The following is a 17,154-nucleotide window of genomic DNA, read 5'->3' on the forward strand; positions in this document are numbered from 1 at the left end:
ATTTTCTCATCACGATCTGTTTGGACTGTTCAATGCATGTTTTCTTCCTCTTCTTCGCTTGTGTGTCTTATTGTGTTGCGCTCATGTTGCGATTGTTTGTAGTGGTGTTAGCACCGTGTGCGCAACATTTCGGGCCCCTCCACCGCCCTCTTCCTCTATCAAGAAAGGGAAACAACACATAACAACACGGCGGGTGAGCTCGAGCGCGCGCGCGCTCGCCCGCGGTTGGAGCATTTTCCAGCCAAATCTTGCACTTTGGATGCGCGCCGCGTCGCGTGATCGTTGAAGCGATGGAGGTGGTGGTGGTGGTGGTGGTGGAACCGAATGAGTGGCAAGCGCCTACAGAGAGAGAGATATCTAGCCAGGCGCCCAACAGCCTAGAAAACTCCGGTGCACTGGGGGTTGGTGGGGGTGGGTGTTTGAGTGAAACAATGCCTTGACGAAAAGTAAAAGCGGGTGAGCGAACGGTCGGCCAGTTTCCATCGAGCGACTCCACCGTGCGGTCTATCTCTCGTGGTGTTCTGTGTGTTTTTGTTTAGATTTTTCCAGCAACTGGTTCCGTACACTGTTTTGATTAGTGTATCAGTTTCTATCTGTGTGTGTGCGTGTTTTTCTAAGCTGGAAAGTGATCTTGATATTGATGTCGATTCGCGATCGCGCACCGTCCGTCCTAGGTGATCGCCCAGTGTCACCCGCTGGCGACTTGCTACCCTTGGGCTGCCATTGCACGCTGCCTTCTAGAGGGAGTGGAAGAGTTTTCCTCGTATAATTCCTTCATACTATACGTGTGCGAGAGAGAGAGAGAGCGAGGCTTGTGTAAAACAATGTCATAAAAGTTCTTGAACGGTTGTACGCCATCATCAAGTGTTCAAGAGAGATTGGAACAGTGAGGCACACGCGTTGTTACACCTGCAGTGCCCAGTGCAACAGACACAACAGCTCCCCAACTCCAAACCTGCCAGTTAGATGGTCTCTGTGAACGTCTCAAAAAGTGAAGGGGATCACCGTTTAGTGTGCAGTCTATGTGTGGATGATGTTCTAATGAAGGCTCCCTACCCTCGGTCTGGAACACGGTGTGTGGAGTTCAACAGCGTGTGTTCGGAGAGCTCGGAAATTAGTCGTCTGGTGTACTACTAGGTTTACACATCGCGTGTGCAAGTTCCGGTAGTAGTGCTGCATCGTGCGATTCTTTAGTGGGAAAGTTTTGTCCCAGGGTTTTGTGAACTCCTCAGCACCTCAATAGCTGTTGTTGTCACCTGTCGTTGCGATAGATACATAGTGCCCTCTCTCTGCTAGACATCGCCCGTAGGAATTGGTGCAAACTGATAAGACACCCGAAGCACCAACAACCTCGGGGCAATCATTATCGTGACCATAACGGCTAGACGGAGGTCTCTATTACCGACACCTAGGTCTCCTGCAGTGAAGTGGGCCTAACAGTGTTTGTGGTGCTATTGCTGCTATTGGTGTCATTATTCTTGGGCTGCTGGGTCCAATCGTCTGTGGGTGCTGACTGTGTGTTGCTATATTTATCTCTTCGAATACAACAGCCAGCCCTCACACATATATACATACGTTGTGAAAGTGGGTGGTCGTCGACTTGTTTTTGGGTGAAGGGTGGAACGGTGTACTGTAGTGTGCTGTTGCAATATCAACATCCCAGCGATTCTGCACTGTGTCTCGAGGGTGTTGTGCCCAACCAAACCGGAGAAGAAGAAGTTCCGCGTCTCGTAGGCACTAGGACACTGGCTGGTGGATTCCGCGGCGTTGGCGAACAAGCAGGCGCCCTCTAGTGCTCAAGCGTAACCACCGTGAACGCGCACGGAGCGTTCGACGAAGCAATGACGCTACTGTCGGTCTGGAGACTAGGTAAGACTGGCGTGTGTGGCGCAAGATGGTGTAGTACTTCATAATGTCATACTCGCCGCCGCCGCGAGCCATTTTCGAAATCGAATTAATGCAAATGTATCCACAGCACAGGTTCTCACCACTCAGTCCACCTCAGTCCTACACTCATGCCCGTTCCACATCAAACCCCAGCTAATGGAAAAGGGTGTCCAGTTTTGTCGGTTTTATTATTGGCAACAATGTTACCAATTTCGCCAACAAAAGCTCGCTGTTGTACTCCGCTGATCGTTGTTTCACGCCTCACGGCGCGGACCGAAACTTTGGGAGCGACACTTGCGCCCGCGACCCATTGTTTTCCGAGCGTTTCCACACGACGAGCGTTTACGGTGCAGTTTACGGACGCGAGAGGAGGTTTTGGGAGGAAAATGTCAACCTCTGTGTGTCGCACCTCGATCTCACGGCGATCCGCATTTGACACGAACGAAGCCTTCTACGGGGGGTAACCCTTGGACTTGGCGTTGCACTGGCTTTGGGGTGGTATCATCATCTCGGAACGTGTAAACCGACACAAGGTGTCGTTGGTACACGACGAGACCCCACGACGAGCACGAGGAGTCAACTTACAACCTGTTCATGTTGGGTGCACACAAACACACACACAATTACACACAGAGTCCTTGACGCGTCACGTTCAGTGCACGGTGGCGTGTGGTGCCACTGCCAAGTAACTTCTTGCCACCAAGCGTAGCGGAGGGGAGCTTTTGCTTCATCTCTGGCGGACTTTTTTTTGTAAAGGAGTGTCGCTCCAACCATTCGTCTCCAGAGATGTCCAGCGCCCCCGGGGGGAGGTAGGTGGGGAGCAACCAAAATCACGAATTAACCTTTTGCATGCCCTGCTCTCGTTCTCCAGCAACAGCGACAGTGGGGGGGAAGGTACAGTGGAGTTTCATTCTAGCCGCTGTACGCGACCTGAGCGCCAAAACGACAACTTCGCTTCACTGCTCGACCATACACTCCGCAACTCTACGTTGAGCCGAGTGGTTTCATAATCTCCCTTCGATCGGCGATGTTTGCACACCGATCATCGGCACAGAAGGCAGCGGCGGGGCAAGCGTAGTGTCCCTTTCGTCTCTTCCTCTTCCACTCGATCCTCTCTCGGGGGGGCCACAAGTCATCAGGCAGAGTCCATCGCAATCGCCACCACGATTTGACCTCCGATGGGCTAACGCGTCGTGGGTTCGTCTCTGTTCGATCTTTGTACGATTGCGATGTGTCCTCCGTGGCCGAGATTTTGAGCGTGTGTACTACACACACACACACACATATATAGCTACACGCGTCGTTCAAGATTCGATAGGATTTATGAGTGTGCCAATTTCTGAACCTCCCACTGCACTCTGTGCTACGGTTGATCTAACCCCAGCGTTTTGTGGGGTCAAAATCATTGCTTCTCCTCCCTGTCCCTTTGAGTGTTCCCTTTCCGTTTGGTGGCAGAGCTTCATCACCATCATCATCATCGTGATCGTGCTCCAGAGTACGCTAGTGAAAGAGATGGATCGTAAGGGTCATGAGATCGTACCCGATGAACGGTTCACTTTCAGCGTGGAGAGAGAGAAATTAAGCGCCGCTAGTTTGATCTGTGCGAGCATCGATCGACATACGGCGATGATGATGATGATGGTACACGTGAAACGGTGGTTGGTAACCTTTGTTTTTTTTTTGTTCGTGCCGTCTTGGACGATCTCCGTAAATCCAGCAATTTCATCAACGTTCACCCACCCCATTTGTTATGCTGTTGCGGCTGACGTAGTGTGTGCCTTCTTGCGAGCAGGCATTTTAGGTTTGTTTCACTTTCCGTTCCATTGATGTTGGTGTGGTGGTGTCGTGTAGGTTTTTATACTGTTGTTGTTGTTGTAAGGTACGGCTCCTCTACGTAAATCAATCTGTACGGTTCACGAGGTGAGCCCGATCCCTCTACTTATTCCCTCTCTCTCTTCTCGGGGCTAATGAAGTGCAATTTACCCTAATTGATTCTGTCCATCACGTCTCGTTAGCGGTTGTTTGATACTTTTTAAGGGCTCCGGTAATCGGTTGGCGATGCAACATTTATTGTGGGTCTCTTTGGGGCAGGAAGGGCCGCCAACAATAGCGAAACACTTAACCGCGGTCAATAGTAGCGGGTAAGCGGCAGTTTATTTAAGCTCTCGCTCTGTGTATGAGAGATGGTGTATGGTATAAATATTGTGAGCAAAGCGAAAAAGCGTCTGCCAATGTGCTAATGATTGAAAAATAATTGTAAAACAAAGCGACACTCCACGGAGAAGCAAATCTCATTCCCCACAAACACACGCACACAGGGACAAGGGCCTTCAGGGCATACGACTCTGCGGGTGTCTCTCAGAATGTGATGCACCTTTCTGTACACCAACAACCAAGTTTTAATGATCGTGTTTGTGTTTTTACTCCCTACACTTCCTGAAACCTTCGAGACGACGAGCAATTAGTGCCCGTCGCGCAGGACAGAGCAACATAAACACAGTTAATCCTCGCGTTTGTACACGAACACTTGCTCTGTATGCTGTCGATGCAAAACAACGATCCTCGATCGGAGATGGATACTGTGAAGAATATAAAAAACACACCTGCCAACCAACCGTTGCAGCCAATGCCGATGTCCTTGTCTCGTTTTTGGTTCGGTTCGTACTTAAAAGGCGACGAACGTTTGCTGTCCAAACTAATCTCCTGTCCGCGGTCGCGGTGCACAAACGCTTCCCTGTGCTCCATCCATCATCATGCTGCAGCTCAGCTGTGTTGTGGCAAAACAGGTGAGAGAATCTTTTATGGAGCACCCGGGCATTACCTCCGGCCGGACAATTAATTCAATTTGGCTTAATGAGCAGTGTGACAAGTAAGCCGCGCGGCTCGTTGCATACACCTCGGGTGTGCCATTGCTAACAAATGGAAGCTGTTTCCGCGGTAATGCGCACTGGCTACACCGGTGACTGACACACAATAATAATAGGATAATGTGACATCGTTTAGCCGTGGGGGGGGCGGTGTGTCTAACACACGCCCGCATGTACCGCGCATGTGGTTGAGGTGGGACCAGAAGTAGCTACCAACCGTGTTGCATTAGGCGGCACAGTCCGCCAATCCGCATCCGAAAGAGAAGCCTACAATCCGCGGGTTGTATGTGTTTGCTAAACGATTCTGACTTCTGGCAATAACAGGGGGAAGGCTTATGAAGCTTTTGGGGTCGGCAAAATGGTACTTGTGATACCGCCCGCATTATAATTCTAGCATCTATTACAACACAACATCACCTTTGCGGAGGTCCCGTTTGTTTGCCGTGTGCTGTTTAATGTCTTGTTGTATTAATTTTCATTTCATGTAACATCCATCACACAGCCACAGCACGGATTCGGATGAATGATCGAGTGGAGAAAACAATTGATTTCTTCCTCCCTCCAACACTATCACTAGCTGCCTCTTGTTCATCACGGGTCTTGGCATCTTGGGATGGGAGAAAAGTCACTATCGGAACGCGCGGGAGAAATTTTCCATTGGAAAATTGATTCCTTTTTTACTCATTCATGCGTCCGCACGGCGGGTGCTGCGGCTGGTTTGATCGACGCTGGTCTTATGGTGTGTTTGTTTATTGCCTGATACCACGGGGAGGTGAACCAGCCAGCCCATTGACCGGCATCACACAGCGTCCGAGGGGATGCCGCCGCGAGTACATACGCATAACCTCACCACTTCTCTTTGTGGCATTTAATTTTCACTTTCACCCAACATAACACTTTACGCCCAAACGGTTCGAAATCGAATACCTCCCTGTGGTGGTGGCGTCCATTTGAGTTGCAGGCGATGCGAATCAAAACCCCCAAGCTCTACCAAAGTTGTACTACAGAGTGATGTGGGAATGTTTGCGACCACCAGCGGGTCTACCAATTGCAGTAGAAAACAAACATTTAATGATGCTTGTTAGAAAAGTACAACGTGTGCAGCTCGTGTTAACATTTCACATCATCATTGTGGCAGTTTCTAACACATCGGCGAATGGCGAATATGAGGTGAAAATATAAATCATGTTCAAAAGAGTTGTACTAATGTCATGTTTTAATCTAGTAAAATTAGGGAAATTCGCAAAACTAGAGCCCGCAAAGCCTCCATCGGTTGTTACCCGATGGTTTAACATTACCATTTTCTGCACCCTTTCCCAGTGACGTCAGACGCGCCGTGATGTAAGATCCACAGTTTTAGGGTCACCTTTCCCTCCAGCACCTCGAGATACCCGATACAACGTCCACCGCTGTCCATGCCGTCGCTCGATTGCGTACTCATTTAAACCGGTTGGATTACCATTTTTCACATCACGATAAGTAGTACCGTGTTGCGGCGCCCTGCGTGATCGCGAATTAAGCTTGGTCTCGCCGTGCACTTCTCCGCTCTTAATTCCATCGCTCTCTTCAACAAGTGGCCCCCTACTGCACACACACGTGCGCCAACACTAGCTGGCTAGGGGTGGCGGCTTCGGGTGGTGATGTTTGCGAAAGTTCTCACTTTCCTTCCAACGGGTGAGAAGGGCCCTCCTCTCTTCACGAGCTCATCGGCAACAAAATCAGGGACATTAGGAAACCGTCCGTCGGAGTGGTCCGCGATAAAGCGTTAAGCTCTTTGCACCATACCATGAGCTACTGTACCCTTGGGCAGCAGCTTTGGTTGTGCTGCTGCCATCGGCTCGTGCATCGCCAGCTGATAGGACAGAAGGACGTCCTTTTTTTTAATGGGCGGCTTCGAGTGGACTTTTTAAACGCTTTATTAAGCTCCAAAATTCAACACTCCAAACCACTTGTGTGTGTGCGCGCGCGTTTTTTGTTGCTGTGACGGTGGACGGCAGTGAAGACCTTCAGCAAAACTGAATGGTGGCAAAGTTAATGCTAAAGAAGCACGCCATTGGAGGTGCTTAAAAAAAGGGAGGTGTTGCTAAAGTTTAAGTGTGCCGTTTTTCAGCCCGGCTCTCTCGTGTGCTTTCGGTATCGGTTTCGCTTGACGGGGCCGCTTTAGCTTTTCATTTACATTGAATGAAGTGGTGGAAAATTCGCTCCGGCTTGGTTTGGGGTGTGTGTGTGTGTGGGTTCCCGCTTTCTGCACAGGGGCCGTACCCCTCTCTCGGAGGTGGGTCTGACCTCCAGCTGACCTACGCGGCGATTTACCAATGCACGCGGTATTAATATGTTTGTGTAATGCGATTGCGGCACGTGCAGGCGTAAGGGGTGTAATGGTAATTTAGCGCAGCACGCAATCAATGTGAATTGAATTGGATTAATTCGGTGGCGTCGGAATGGGTAATTTTGTTTGCTAAAATACGCTAAACGAATGAGGTGAACAATAATTTGCATATCGATCGCGTTTTCAAACATAATTCTAAAACTGCTGTACGATTTAAGCGAATTGAAACCGTAACTGTACAACACTTTCGAGCTAAAAACGAGTGCAAACCAATTTTGTAAAGCTGTTTACTGTCCAATAACACAGTAAGGATGATAAATCATTCCTCAATTCCGTGGGTGAGGCGGCGCATCTTCCCTGCAGAGTGCAGCACAGACCGTTGAAGGTGGAACCAACGCCCGGACGCGGTTGCATTCCCACGGTTGTAAAATACACTGCGCTCCCAAATGTGTGCCGCCCTGGTGAGCTCTGACGTCTCCCGCAAGATGAAGGAGTATGTGCCGTTAGGTTTAGGGAACAAATTTCCAACACCTTCCCTGACACACACCATCCATGCCTAAGCGGATTACTGTGGGCTCGATTCGTGGAAAGGATTTCCTTTGCTCTCCCCAAGCCCGCCTCCCAACGGTTTGGTGTAAATGCCGAGGGAGGTCCGGTCACCTTCAGCCTTTCTACGGTACGATATGCCCTTCGGATGTGGCTCCCCCGGGTAGCTCGTACACTCGTACCACGCCCGCCACCTTTACGAGCCGGCCACTGAGGGTCTTTTTTTTCGGCATAATGATTATCGCACATAATCGTAAAGTGGACGCGGTTTGTTTACGGTAGCTCTTCCAGCCTGTTGCTGCTGTTCCTTGCTTTACCGAGCTCGAAGAAAGTCTAGCGGGTGCTTTTTTTTTACCGCTGTCTTATTAGAGCAACATTTTCTTCATAGTTTTCGATTTTATTACGGTTAGTTAATTTTTGGTGTTAGTGTGTGTGTGTGCGGAGTTGGTTCAGCTTCGGTTCGCTCCGTCCGTGACACATTCCGGGAAGAATTGAACCGCGCCGCGGCGTGGCGTTGGGAAAGCTCCAGCCGCATGACCGTCTGACATTTCGATCCGGCTGATTGTGGGGCAGTAAAAATTATAATGCCAAAACACAGGTGGTGTTGCTGCCGTACCTTTGATCTTTGAGTTTTATTAGCTTGGTCCGCTTGAACACAATCAATAACGTCTTGTTTTAGTGTTTTTTGTTGCTGGTGGAGCTGTAAAAAGTAAACGAGTTGTGATATAATTGATGCAAATACGCATCGTGCAACACAAAACGTGCGATTGATTGGTGCTTTTGTATGGAAGCTGAGATTAATTTGAGTACCATTCAATGATAAAATACACAATATTAGCTTAGATTGTTGAGATGTATCGCTTCCCAATATCATCTTACTATAGCTACTGTTGTCTGACTTATTACCGAAAAGAATTCCAAAGAGATTTCTAGAGATCTGAAGAGGACTCGATCGCATTGCCGGTGTTGTGCGGGATTGGGCTCTTACCACAGCGCTACGAAGACACTGGATAGAAGGTGGTGTTATATGTCTACTAGTTCTATACTGTGAATTCCAGCATTTATTTACTCTTGTATAAAAGTCACACGTTAGTCAAGAATGCAAGAAGTAATGTAACACTTTATTCCCTTAAACCTTCTTTAGGCACCAAAACACAGAGCCAGACAGGTTGGTGTTTATTGGTTGCGTCATTGTGCGCTACTCAATATACAAGCTGTCCTGTCCCTGAGGCCTTAAAGAAAAGGCTGTAATATTGGAACTTGCCAGAAAAGAAGACATAACTCGTTAGCACAAGCAATAGATCGTACCCACCTTCATCCTAGTGCTAGATGGTACTTTGGATCACAAACACGTCACAAAAAAAACGATCGTAAAAAAAGACTGATCCCAATTAAGAAGGCAATAAATGTAGCCGCTACACCGCTACTAGGCATGTATATCCGATCAAACCCTCACCTCAAGGAAGGGGGGAGGATCAAGAACTTACTGTATCTGCTGCCGATCTTAGCCGCTTTGTTTGTTGAATGGTTTCTTGCTGCTTGCTGGTAGCATGAGCTTTTCGGCTGTGCTTGCCACTGGTTTGTCTGCTGGCACGTCTCACTTGCGTCACGGTATTAAATTAGAATGTAACAGCACCACCACCACGACCACCGGTGGCGAAGGTTGCATCTTGCAGCGCGCAACACCGTGCGTCGGTTGGCTGGGTTGCCGCACACGGTAGTAACGCATAATTATGAGTGTCATTCTGACGTGTCCCTGAAATCGGCTCAAACTTATAGACCGCGCTCAATGCGCTGCATATTGATTGAAGAGGGTTTGAAATCTAACTGCGTACCACGCATCGGTACGATCACCTTGAATGGCTTAAGCATCGTTTTTATGAAGCAATCTTCCTTCGAGATGCCCCGGGGAGCCTAAAGGAAATGGTCAGGAATTAGCCTTTTTTACAACCAACTCCGCGCATCGATGGGAGGTTAACTGGCTACAATAAACGATCGAACCTGAGTGGTAGGCAGAGGTGGATTATCTAGTGCGCGAAATGCGCCAGCCGGCAGCACCCTTTGCCATTTTGTGCCACAGCCAAACAAGTTTCTCCACCGAAACAGGATCTTCCTATGATGAATGCGGTCGCTCAGGGTGCTTAATGTGTCACAACACGTTTGTGTATTGGAGTGCAGATGGAGTTCAGATGATGCATGATTACATTCGCCCAAACCTGCCAAGCCTTTCGGGCAAGACCCACCCGACAACCACATTGGTGCCACTTGTCCAAGGATAACCTCCTCTTGGTGGTTCACTTTCTCGCCCAACCGAAACCGTGCCAGACCAATTATCTCTCGCCACCGTGTGTCGTGTTCGTGTGTGTTTCCCTGCGTTTGGTTTTTGTAAAGGGTTTTGTTTTTTGTTCTTCTCTGTTCTGCAGTCACATTTCCCTTTCACTGCCCAGCCTCGGTTAATTATCGGCGTACACATTTATTTCTCCGAACCGAGGGCACACATTTCAACGCGCGGTGCAAGAAATGATCGTTTTCCATTCTTTTGTTGAAATTTAAGAACGTAAACTTCTTTCGGTCGTTTTCCCGTGACGACCAGTGGGTCGACGCTCGTTCAGTTCAGTCGTTCGTTCCAGCTGGTATGAATTTTAATTATGAAACAAATGATCGTAATGTGCAATCTTTTTAAAGCGGTATTTTAATCCTACGCGCAAAAGGCAGAAGGGAGTGTCCGGCCCATGTTTCCTGTGCGCCGTGATTTTACGACCCAAGGTTGCGCTTCGTTTGCTGTCGTGTGAAGGTAGCAGAAGGTTTCACACCTTACACTCTGCCATGGCCCTTGCGAGGGTCACAAAAGGTTCAACTCAGCCGTTTACCACTGTGACAAATTGGCAACCTCTGCTTTGCGCTGGGTTGTAAAAACGAAGAATTCCTGCAGCACCCTCGACCCTTGCCAGCCTACATTGGGGCCAAAGCTGCATGTGAGGATTAGCGAGAGAGGATCTGTTTTTACAAAAAGGCAAGATTAACATAGCCGCCACTTTTCGTCATGGATGTGTGGATCTTCTTAAGTGCATTTTAAATTATCTGCCTTCTTTTGTGTGTTAGAAATTTTCATAAAAAACACACACCCCCCTAAACAGAAGCGCTCGCCCGGAACGAACGATTTGGTGCCTGTAAGATTGTCGTAAAAACTACATAGCCATGTGAACTGTTTGTTAACAACAAAAAATGAAATACCCAAAACATTGCATTAAATGAAGAGATGTTCGCATTATCAGGCTCTACCCACACCCGGAGCATTCCCAGGAGGGGCGCACCCGAATTGCTTCATTTTGTGTTGGTACCAGCGCGCCTTTTGTTGTCCAGCCTGTGACGACATGGCATAAAAATGGTTGCATATCTAATCGTGCTCATTTAAATTCGCCTTCCCCTTTCGAAAAGAACGGGTCCTTCGCTACTTTCTCATCGACTCTACGAAATTGGACATTTGGTTACGGGGTGATGGTTTTATCCTTCGTTCGTGTTTTTTTTTCGGTTGCTCTCCCCTCAAAATACCCACTTTCTTATGGCATTCTTAGAAGCTTTCATCAAAACTACCGCGCGCGATCTCTGGATGTGTGGGACCCAGAAGAAGAACTATATTTCAAAAACTCATCGCCGAAAACAACAACGTACCTCGTGGTGGTGGTAGCGGTGGCGGTACATTCCGTTCCAAAGTCGTCTCCCCGCTTCGTTGCGTTATTAGAAACAAATGAATTTTGAAGATCAAACCATCGCGATAGCAGTTTCCGGCCATCAATAGCTTAATTACCATTCTGTCTCTTCAGTGGTTCAGGTCGCTGGGCTGCACCTCCGTTTTTTGTTGTTCCGACATCTTGCAGACGAGGCATCCATCCGCATACGACAACAAAAAACGTCTAACTTGCGATCCACGATCCTCGTGTTTGCTGTTGCCACCAGCAACCGCGGACGATTTTATTTTTTATTCTGTTTATTCTATTTCATTTCGTCGTGGGTCTTCGCTGGTTGTTGGATTTTCTTTCGCATTTTTTGTACGGTCACCTTTGAAAGGTGTGTTCTAGTTGCTCCGCAAGCATTCCGATCGTGTCTGGCTGTTTTTTTGTTTTTGGTTTTTGGTGTGGTTTTGTGTTTTTGTTCAGCCATGGGAGATTTTCACAGCTCTCCGGCGTCACCGAGCCGTGGCTGTATTTATTAACGCCCGCATGTCTGACCCAAGCGAAGGTGCCCCCGATGCAATCAAAAAACAATTAAAACCAATTTTGTCTACCGTCACCTGGACGGCGAAGGGATGCGCTACCGCTGGGGAAGTTGTATTTGTTTTGGGTTGCATTTCTGTTAGCCAATGTTAGATTGTACAAATGGCAGATGCGATGAGGAGGGAGTTTTGGTAGCTTTGTTTCTTTGTCATGGAGTAAATGCAAGGTGTGAATGTTTCAAATTCACTGAAGATCGTTGGATGAAATGGATGACAGGCGCAAGATATCTTAATGCGTTGCTATATAATTGAAGCTGCTTAAAAAGAAACAAGCAAGCAAGAAGTTCAAATTGTTCAGAATCATTAACCTGGCATGGTCTATGCTCCAAGAATCATAAGGCATTAAATTCACTTTTAACGATCATCTTGTCAACTTCTTGCTTCGTCGAAGTGATTTTTAAACTGTCTTTTGTTTTGTTTTTTTTTTTGCATCTAAATTGAATAATATTATTCTTGTCTTGTGACACACCTCCACCAGAATAGGCCTCGAAAGCATGCCGATGCCTTAGTACGCCCAATTTCCGGCAGGAAGCCACGGTCGATTTACGATGCGCGCACGGTGCGTGATTATGCAGCGTGTGCTGTGTGGATTCTATTTTGCAGGAAACACGCCATCGCTCATTCAAAGCCTCTCTGTGTCGCGGTATGCATGAACAGAGTCTTCTGTGCACCTATTGATGCACCACCAGCAATCACGAGGCCATTCGGTGAAAATAGAAATGAGTTTCGATGCGCGCGCGCGCTCGCACACATCCACTGCAAACCATTTGACATATCCGGTCATCAACGTGACACACCGGCGGCGGATGTTGCATCGGTTACGATCACGACGAGAACGCCTCATTCTGTGGCGCTTAGGCTGTTTTCCTCCTTGCGTGTAGGAATAGTACACTTACTTCGATTTCGTTTCGAAGCCATTTCACATAGAAACAGCCACGACAGCCACAGGAAGGGTGTGGGCCCGTTTTAGTATGCTTCAATGCATCCACTCACACACAAACCAACCTTCTTGGGTTAGTCACTTGGTGTGTTGCTTAGCCCCAAGCGGTGTGATTTCAACGTCGGTACACTTTGAGCAATAATGTGCGCTGCTCCTCCTGACCGGTTGGGAAGGCTTCGTCTAGTTTCTCAACCAAAGTTTGACGAACCATGTCAGGTTGGACACAGTGGGACGACCGGGGTGGTACTGCTTTCTAGGTGTCGTGCAAGAATATTCATTCCGCCAGGGTATGCATCAGCTATTACTACCAGTAACGGGGCAAGTTCCGAGGGCACCGTTTAGGCAACAAGCCTTTTGCTTGCGAGAAACTGCACACGGTACATTAACTCGGAATGTTTTGCCGATTGCGATAGTTCTGCTGTTCGGCGAGCAAAGTCGACGAACGCTTCGCGCTCCCCAAAACCCAACCCTTTTATGGATCTTCAAGATATATGGTGAAATTTATAATGCAATCTTTATTACAACCGGCGGATGATAAACTACCGCGCTTAGGTTTATCGCTCCGTAGGTGTTTATGAGAAATATCCATCACACCTAAACGAGCCTTTCTTGTCATAGCGGTTCCTTAGCGCGTGCTACCTAACTCCAATGTTTGGACACACTGCTCCGTCCAAAACGACGACGACCCCGCAGCGTCATTGTTCTAGGTGTGCAAGTCGTAAGCGAAGAGGAAATATTCCCACGCGCTCAACTACCACGGCTGGTGGACATTCTCGCTCGGCCCCTGCGGACAATAAATTAGATCTTAATTGCCCGCTGACCAAAACAACCAGCCTGGGGCGGCTGCTTTGGAGAAGAGATTCCTCGCCGAGAACTAGGGTTATTGCGTGCCATTCCAGTAGAGCCGCCGAGCTGTGTGTGTGTGTGTGTGTACAATTATTTTAAAAACTATGCAATTGCACCGGCATTTCCTTCTGGGGTTCGGTGTTGAAGGATCTTGCCCGCTCAGGTGCGATGAGTCTGACGGACCTGACGCACAAAGGGTGATTTCTTCCCGAGCATGCCGAGAGCAGCGGGTCCGTTATTTGCACTGGACATTGCAATTGCGTACGGATGGGGTCCATGAGAGTGCCCTGGAGGGATGCACCGTTGTGTGTGACTCATCCTGTTCAGAGTGAAACCTTCGATCAGGTTCCAGGTTCGAGTGTATCTGGAGTGGAGTGCTTGGTGAGTGATCAATCACACCTGCCCTCCGGGAGTCTATCGCCTCACGGACGAAACGCCAAGAGCATCACCGTCCGCAAGGGTTTTTGTGTTCCGCAAAACATTCCACACGCAATTACGCATCGACGCAAGACGACCGTCCACCGCTTGTTGGCAATGTTTCCATATCGCAAATCGCGAAGGAATTGAACACGGGAGCGTAACGTGTGCCACGCCCTCTCCTTCCCACGGTGAGTGTGGGCACACACATGGAGCAGAGGAAGATAGGGTGGTAATGGGATGCTTACCGGTGTGGTGCAGTAAAAATCTGAATGAAAAATCCCTCGGATTTGTGCCTCGGAATCACGACGGACAAAGAACTTCCTTCTTCTGTCCCGGCAGGCAGGCAGCAAAGAGCGCGCAATAACTGTACACTGCCGCCGGGCATTAAACATTTCTTTTGCATTGCTTTTCTTCTCCCGCGCTCTCCATTCTCGGGACATCCACGTTTCGGGTTTGCAGTACCGGATCGGGGTAGAAATGAATGAACGTGCAATGAATGGACCCAACCAGAAGAAGCACAGGATACGTAAGAAGGAACGTCCGTCTTTTCCTAATCGTGAATTATGATACCCTTGCTGCTGCTGCTCCCGAGCCTTTACGAGGTGCCACTTAAAACATTCCAGACTTTTACCAAGAGCATTAATCGGTCGTCCCTCGGTGTTGTGCCTTTGGGGCTCTCCTTTTTTATGTGGCATGCATCCCCTTCATTTTGCACCCATAAAATCCGCATCAAACGATTGAGAAGCTGCTTGCTAGCGAGAAGATGGACCTTCACGGCGGTGCAGCGAGTAATTATTTAACCGTTCGGTGGGCTCGCAAGAGCTTAATTTCGTTTAGTCCGTAAAAATGCAACATCAACAGTGTGCTGCTTATTCACATCACGCTTTCTTTTTCTCTCTCTTTCTCTCCATGTATCTCTTTTTAGGTACCGGAAGCTCTCCTGCCCAAAATTCTACCCGAAGTACCAGCCCCAACGTACCGAACGGTCATCTGCCGTTGCCCCAGCAGCAATCGCAGGTCCATCCCCAGCAGCAGCCACAGCAGCAGCAACTGCAGCACCACTCCGGTACGGTGCCGGTGCTACAGGCGCACCAGCAGCAGCAGCAACCCCAGCCCACGCAGCACCCACCGCAGCAGCATTCCCAGTCCCATTCGCCCTCGCTGCAGCATCCGGCGGCATCCCAGCAGCAAGTGCACCTTCAGCAGCAACAGGCCGCCCTGCAGGCGGCCCTCCAGCAGCAGCAGCAGCAACCGCCCCTACTGCAGCAGCAAACATCGCAACAGTCATCCCATCATCTTAATAGCAGCTCGAGCAGCTTAGGCAACATTACGCCCACCTTCGTTGCACAGCCACAGGTAGGTTCGGATGCCCCGAGGGCCCGTGCCAGGGCGAGCATTTACTAAAATAATAATGCGATTCCCGCTTCGTATGCGCAAAAAAAAAAACCCGACGCTGGAGTTGCGGGAACGCGTTATTAGACGATCACAAATGATCGTACGGTTGCAGGGTTGCTCATTTTCCTTTCTTTCTTTTGCGCTGTGTGTGTGTAGTAAGGCACCGGAAAGGGTTGATGGCGATATTTGATACACACGCTCAAAACACCAAAAAAACCGGAGCGTGGTGGATGGGCAATATGTGTCCGATCGTTATCTTGTCCCCTCTTTGTTCGATCTCGTTCTTTTGGGATTGATTTTCCACGCCATTCCTCATTCAGTCAGGCTCCTAATTTTCCGAGTGAAGATCCACCAAAAAAACACAAAACAACGGAGTAGGAGTGGCCACTGAATTGCAGTCGATTTGTGCCCGGGCACAATCGTGCCATCATCAAACTGATACAAATTTGTGCCCATGTGTACCCCCTTTCTACCCTGTGTTCTGATGTGTTTACATTCTTCAATCGGAGTGATGTTTGTTTCCCCTGCTTTCATGCTGAAAGAAGAATTAAAAAAGGAAAAAAAAAGATGGACAGACAATAAAAATCAACAGCCAAACCAAAACAAAAAAATAATACATCCCTTTGCAGTGACTGGCCCTCCGCCGAGCCCTCCTTCCAGCAGGATGGAAACGAAGATGGTTAGGTTCTGTTATTAAATTCGTTAAATTCGAGAGACCGTCTTTTGCGTCGCGCATTTTCTCCCTTTCGCTTCTTGAACGGCTTCTGCTAGGGGACCCGGGAAGACTCCGGGAAGGGGGAAATATTTTCTCACGATTTTATTAGTGGCTGGGCCGTTTTGCCCGGGCTGTTGTTGTTCTTGTTTGTACCATCATTTTGTCGCGACGGTCTCCCGCGCGCGCTCGCACCCAGACAGGGAGGGAGAATGCCGTGTCTTTAATGCCTTTTTGCTTCGTTTTGAAATCGCTTTTGGAAATTTGGTAGAATGACTTATGGTTTTATCGCACGCACCGATGCAACCGAAACACTCTTGAAATTATTTCCCGTCCGATTGGGGGACTCGTTGCCTTTTCGCTGCTTTTAATGGGAAGCGTTCGCTCGCTGCTGGTGCTGCTGCTGCTGCTGCCACGCTAATTCGATCGCTTCGCTTTGTTGGGGGATTGTGTGTGTGTGTGTGCTGCTGCTACCCCACAACCTCTTAACAAAAAACAATCCAGACACTGTGAAGAAACTTGAGCCCTTTTTTTACTGCCCCAATCGTAAAACGTTCAATTATTCCTCTTTATTCTAATGATATCGTCCTTCGTGGGGAGGGGATGAATATTATTATTCGAAATTATATTAGTTTCGACAGTTTCAAGTGTCGGTTTAATAGTTTTGGGTCGCTGAATCGTTTTCTCGGCGTGGAAGAGTTTCGCATGAGCGCTCTGAATGGACTGAAAATGCCACCAATTATTAATAATTGTGTTTTACCCCCCTTCTAAGCCTAATTTTATGCTATCTTTTCGATACGAATTGCATCATCGATTGGCTTCCATTTCAATTAGCCAAACGCGCATACGTAGTGCACCCCCCCGCCGCACCCATACAAGGCACGTCCATTAGCACCGATTATCGCTGTTGAAAGTCCCGGCAAATATGCGTACCCAAAT

General features: G+C 48.6%; 1 protein-coding gene across 6 annotated transcripts in view; it reads left to right on the top strand.

Annotated features, from left to right (window-relative positions):
• LOC120900230 (tyrosine-protein kinase Btk29A) overlaps nucleotides 1–17,154 on the top strand; it is a 71,683-nt gene that overhangs the window by 48,377 nt on the left and 6,152 nt on the right. For 5 of the 6 annotated variants that reach the window (XM_040306945.1, XM_040306946.1, XM_040306948.1 and 2 more), the window contains one exon: nucleotides 15,034–15,464. In XM_040306945.1, the coding sequence (XP_040162879.1) occupies nucleotides 15,034–15,464 (431 nt within the window). Of the gene's footprint in view, nucleotides 1–482; nucleotides 1,870–15,033; nucleotides 15,465–17,154 lie in introns of those variants that run through there. The other variant, XM_040306950.1, reaches the window with a different exon arrangement.

The sequence above is a fragment of the Anopheles arabiensis genome, chromosome 3, assembly GCF_016920715.1.
Source record: "Anopheles arabiensis isolate DONGOLA chromosome 3, AaraD3, whole genome shotgun sequence".
Taxonomy (NCBI): Eukaryota; Metazoa; Arthropoda; class Insecta; order Diptera; family Culicidae; genus Anopheles; species Anopheles arabiensis.